Source organism: Corylus avellana, chromosome ca3 (assembly GCF_901000735.1).
Source record: "Corylus avellana chromosome ca3, CavTom2PMs-1.0".
Taxonomy (NCBI): Eukaryota; Viridiplantae; Streptophyta; class Magnoliopsida; order Fagales; family Betulaceae; genus Corylus; species Corylus avellana.
The window spans coordinates 33,891,135-33,897,064 of record NC_081543.1 but is presented as its reverse complement, the minus strand read 5'-3'; the positions used below and the strand labels follow the sequence as shown (position 1 = coordinate 33,897,064).

Sequence of the window (5,930 nt, the reverse complement as noted above, 5' to 3'; positions counted from 1 at the left end):
CCGCTCATTTTGATTATTATTTCCGCTCATTTTTCATCAATAATAGCTACATATACAATGATACATCTCTAACGAGCACCGAAATTACAATCCCATAATTGCTATCATTTGTGTCCCGATAGCAAAAATAGTGATTTTGTTACCTTCAACACTTTAAGACTAACATAGAATACCCATTGGCAGCTAGTTATAGGTCAATAGAATCATTAACTGTACCAATTATAAATGTTATTATTATTATCTACAATAACAAGGCAATGACTATAAACAAATCTCTTTAGGAGAGTCTCAAAGCTATTATATTATTTTAAAAGCACAAACAAAAAAGAGTACAAACAAACTTGATTCTCTCATATTAGCTTCTTTTAGTATCTTGTAGAAACTTCAATTTGATCTTGTTGAGTGTGGTTAAAATGCTTTTAGCATTAGTCCTCTTCTCACGTAACTCAGAACAACATTGCAAAGCCAATTCCATTATGGACACCATACAATTCTCCGTAGAAGCATAATCTATTTCAGTTCTCAACAAATAGGCATCAACAACTTTAGTTACTGAAAGGGGTAAAGATTCCTCTACCCAACTCTTCAAGCTCATTTTTCCGCCAAACATGTCATCTGTAGGTTTCTTTCTCGTGAAAGTTTCCATCAGCAAAATGCCATAACTATACATATCTCCTCTTGTAGAAACAATTCCTTCTGATCCATACTCTATTTGCAACATAACAACTAATCATCAGAAGAGAATTATATATTCCAAAGATATAAAGTGCTAAAATCGATATTCTATCAAAAAGTTGTAGTTGTCCATGTATTCATGAGTATAATGATAAACATGCAAGTTCTAGTTGTAGATTAAAAACATTACCTGGTGCCATATACCCAATAGTAGCGAGGGTCATGGTTCGCATCATAGAATCCCCATCACCTAACAGTTTGGCAATGCCAAAATCAGCAACATGTGAGACCATATCTTCATCTAATAAGATATTGCTGGGCTTCAAATCACAATGAACAATAGGTGTTGAATAACCAAAATGAAGGTATTCTAGTGCTGACGCGACATCGATCATTATATTTAGTCTTTGTAAGATACTCAAACAACGGTCTAGAGAATACAACCACTTCTCTAGGTTTCCATTAGGCATGTATTCCAATATAAAAGCTTTGAAGTCAATGCCACTACATGTGGTGATGATTTTGACAAGATTCCGATGACGAATATTGCGTAGTACCTCACACTCTGTATCAAAACTTTTGAATGCCCCTTCTACTGCCAAGTTAAAAACTTTTATTGCAACAATCATTCCATCTGAGAGGGTCCCCTGATATACTGATCCAACGCTCCCTTTACCAAGCAAGTTGCTTGCACTAAACCCTTTTGTTGCTTGAAAAAGTTCTTCTTGGGAAATTCTTTTCCATGTCGCTAGTTGTAATGACTTTGCCTCCACTCGAAGTTTTGCATTCCCTGTTCGGCGTCTTGTCCATACTAATAGAATAGCAACTAGAAGCATTATTAACCCAATTGTTGGTAATACATACTTCAGTATACTTGCTTTTGCGGTATGTTTTGGTAAAGAAACACCTTCTTCACATGGGGGGACTCGCAATCGGGGAGCACCACAAAGTCCATCATTTGACATAAATGATGCAGCGGAGAAGTTTACAAATGGTCCTCCTGTAGGTATTTTTCCTTGTAGTCTATTGAAAGAGACATTTAGATATTGGAGTTGTGAAAGTGCTTCTAAGGACTTTGGAATCTCTTCGGATAAGTTGTTACTGGAAAGATCCAAGAATTCCAAACTTACCAATTCACCAAAAGATTCAGGAATTGAACCTTCTAATCGATTGTCCGCCAATGAGAGATCACTTATATCTTTGAGGTCACCAATTGTTGTTGGGATATCACCTGATAATTGATTTCTTGATAAATTTAATACTGTCAAGACCTTCAAATTTCCAATCTCTAATGAGAGAGAGCCATTTAGAGAATTTGATGACAAGTGGACCATTAAGATATATGTAAGGCTCCACAAACTCAGGGGAATCATAGAAGTCAATTTGTTGAAGTGCAAGTCAAGATATCTTAGAGAAGTCAGATTATTTATACATGCAGGAATAGGGCCAGAAAGCTCATTATCATGTAAATACAACTCAACCAAGCCCTCTAAATGACAAATATCAAATGGGATGGGACCTTCTAGTCTATTATGATCAAGTCTCAAACCTTGAAGCTTCTTCAATCTTCCCACCGTAGATGGAATAGGTCCAGCCAATTCATTGAACCGTAGGGACAAAGTCATCAAGTTGCTTAAATTGCCTATATCTCTAGGAATGCTACCTTTAATGTTGCAATTATCTATGAAAAGTCCTTGAAGAGAAGTTGGAAGATTTCCAATGGAATCAGGAAGGATGTTATTTAGTAGATTACTTGACAAATCTAATTGTTTAAGATATGCCAAATTTGACAGAGAAGAGAAAAAGTTGACCTTTGGAGTAGAAGATTCAATGGTCAAATTATTGTTTGCTACGCTGAGCCACTGAAGGAGCCTTAAATTACCAAGTGCTTTTGGAATCAAGCCTGAGAATGAGTTGTTGCTCAGATCTAAGATAGTGAGATTTGGAGCATTAGAGATAGAGCTAGGAATTGTTCCATTGAGTTGATTTCTCCAAAGAAAAAGTTCTTGGAGATTTGGAAGGAAGAAGCCTACATTTGATGGAAGATGGCCTGAGAAGTTATTGAAAGACATGGAGATTACTTGTACTGTTGAGATGTTAAAGATCTCAAATGGAATTAGACCATTGAAGTGGTTGAAACCGATATCAAAGATCTCAAGTTTTTGTAGATTACCAATTTCACTTGGTATTGCACCTGGCACAATATGAACAACGATGTATTATTATTCAAAATAATAATAATAATAAGGCACTTTAATCAATCATACATACAAGTGAACATGTGTCTATTAAACTAGCTACATCCTCAAATTAAGAGCTAATTAATAAATAAGCCACTCCGTCATGTTGAGTTGGCCACCTTGTTGGTTGATCCTCTATTTTATTAGTTGCTCTTTGTGGAAAACATTGTTAATTTGGTTTTAGTGCTAGCCATAAATGTGATATTATATAAGTCTTATATTTAAATCTGCAAAGAGTAGTACAACAAAAAGGGGAAAAAAAAAAAGTGTCTTTTCCTTCTCTTTTTATTTTTTATTTATTTTTATATATAAATAATGATATAAATCATTAACTACATATATAGCCTTAAGATAGGAACCACCTACATGAATAGAGCAACATGATTAATATTTTCAGTTTTTTTACAACAAACCAGGGAAAGAGTTGATTATATTTATGTTTGTATCGGAAGATATAGATACGTTTTTTATTGTTAATTTTTTAGTGTATCTACGATGTTATATTTTTCATAGCTTTTGACTATGTTTCTATGTATGAGCTTTATGCTCTGAATCTCTTATTATGAAATGAAGATGAAAGAATTACCTAAAAAATAAATAAATGAGAAACATTTAAGCAGATCACAACATCCAAAAATTAATAGAAAAAAAAGAGATGGGGATTTTTGGAAAAAGAGGGTGTGGTGATTGGGCGTTGACTTCATTAACTGGTAGAGAAAGGACCGACAATTTTCTTTCTTTTAAAAAAAAAAAAAAAATCACTATTGACGAGTCAGAAGAAAGTTGAAAGATCTACAAATGACTACTATTTATTCAATATAATATGATAGATAGTTTTGGCTTCTTTCCTTTTAACTTTAATGAAATAGATTATTAAATAGTTTTGAGATGAAGACATAAGTTGTTGAGATCACTATTTGTCTAAACTAATCAAATACAACGGGATGAGTGTGACCAAATTACCATTTTTTTTTTTTTAGGCGATGTATATAATTTTTGCAACTCATCTTGAATTAGGCAAATTAGGCAAAAATTTTTTTTTTTTTTTTTTTTTCACTTTGATATTGTATTATAACACTTTTTCAAACCAAAAACAAAAAATTATTCAAAACACGTTAACACAACTAGTCGTCGTTTGTTGATTTTTATTTTCTTTGTTGGCTTATATTTTTGCATTTACATTGCTCGATATGTGCCACATTAAGAAATGAGACATGTTACACATCATTTTCTCAATTATTTTTTAACTGTCTCTTTTACAAATTCATCATTGGATTTGTAGACTTACACATGGGTTCCATAAATTCAATAGTGTATTCATCCATCTAGTGTACAAAGATGAGATGGAGAATGATTTTATCATTTCTCTTAAGAAAAGCTCAACTGACATACCAAATCCACACCTGTTGTTCAAAAGTTAGGATTGCAGCTCCTTCGACCAATGAGGGTCATTTAGACCCTAGTAACAATAAACAATTGATTGCTATCCACAAGATTTTTTTTTTTTTTTCCTAGAGTTCCTTAAATCCTTTTGTTTCCTTGTAGGTTCTGGACAAATTGTTTTGTACTTTTAATTGAAGGATACCCAATTTGAGGCAAAAAAAATAAGATATCCTAAGTCAATGATGCAATCCATATAATCAATCAAAACATACCTCTAAAGTTGTTGTAGGAAAGGTCTAATTCTGTGAGCATTGTTAAGTTTCCAATTTCTTGAGGTAATCTTCCTGTAAATTTATTATTCCTCATAGATAAAATCTGTAGTTGCTTGCACTTGAACAAAGTAGATGGGATAGTACCTGCAAAACATTTGCCATTTAAGAACAAACGCTAAAACTTCCCAAGTGACTAACAATTAAAAGAATGCTAAACATACCTCCAAAGATGTTGTTGTCAAGGTATAACTCTGTGAGCATGATTAAGTTTTCAATTTCTGAAGGTAAACTTCCAATGAAATCATTCTCTCTCAGTGATAAATATTTCAATTGTTTGCACTTGAACACAGTGGATGGGAGTTGGCCATAAAACTGATTATTAGATGCCAGAAACTGTTGCAAGTTGGGAAGATTTTCAAACATATCCATTGGGAAATGACCAGAAAGCTTATTAGCTCTTAGGTTAATGACTTGCAATGACATGTTGGAAATAATGGATGGCATCGGACCAGAAAGCATGTTATCTGTGAGATCAATTACTTTCAAGTTGTATATATTGAAGATGGAGGACGGAATGGAGCCCGAAAGTTGGTTATAACTAAGATCAATTATTTGCAACAAAGATATGTTAGATAGAGATGGTGGAATAGTCCCCGAAAATTTGTTACCATACAGAGACAAATTTTGAAGTTTGGATAACAAGCCTATCCATGAAGGGATTTTTCCACTGAAGTTATTGAATCCAAAAGATAAGTATTGCAACCGGTAAAGATGAGACAACTCATTGGGAATAGAGCCATGAAAACTATTGTTTTCGATGCTTAGAGTAATAAGAAATGAAAGGTTTCCCACGTCCGGAGGAATGGTGCCTATAAGATCCATGTAAGAAAGGTCTAATGCGATGACTCGACGATGGTCAGAACCACAAGTGATACCAACCCAATTGCAAATAGAGGAGCCGATGGACCAGTTATTTGTCAAAACATTGTAGGGGTCATAAGAAATTTGAGCCTTTAAGGCAAGAAGAGCAGATTGATCAGTGGTAATGTTGGGAAGGGTTGCAATAACTAAGCTTGCCATGTAAATTTGCACCGTGAGAATTGACACACAAAGGAGGAATAGGAAACAAGTTCTCTCCATGACTAGTGTATGTTGGTCGAGGTACTGGGGATTAGTGCGAGTTCAAGTGAGACTATATATATATATATATATATATATATGGTTCTACTATACATGTTGGCGAGTTGGGCTTATCATTTCTTTTTGTGTTTTTTAATGCTGCCATCTCCTTTGATATATATATATATATATATATATATATATATCTTCATCTAGCAATAATTCACTTGGCTTAAGAATG

General features: G+C 33.8%; 1 protein-coding gene across 1 annotated transcript; it reads right to left on the bottom strand.

Moving 5' to 3' along the window:
• Nucleotides 1-353: 353 nt before the first annotated feature.
• On the bottom strand, nt 354-5,650 carry LOC132174472 (putative receptor-like protein kinase At3g47110). Its single transcript, XM_059586122.1, has 4 exons — nt 4,792-5,650; nt 4,571-4,714; nt 866-2,869; nt 354-708 (listed from the first exon to the last, which is right to left on the bottom strand). Exons 1-4 carry the CDS (start codon nt 5,648-5,650, stop codon nt 356-358), a joined length of 3,360 nt encoding a protein of 1,119 aa, XP_059442105.1. The 3' UTR covers nt 354-355.
• Between the last annotated feature and the right edge of the window lie 280 nt (nt 5,651-5,930).

What these genes read in the sequence shown, in the direction of transcription:
- LOC132174472 (XM_059586122.1), bottom strand. Translation starts at nt 5,650, where the DNA reads ATGGCAAGCTTAGTTATTGCAACCCTTCCCAACATTACCACTGATCAA. An exon ending in TGACAACAACATCTTTGGAG is followed by an intron (nt 4,715 to 4,791) that starts GTATGTTTAGCA and finishes AATGTTTTGCAG; the next exon opens with GTACTATCCCATCTACTTTG. An exon ending in TATTGGGTATATGGCACCAG is followed by an intron (nt 709 to 865) that starts GTAATGTTTTTA and finishes TGTTGCAAATAG; the next exon opens with AGTATGGATCAGAAGGAATT.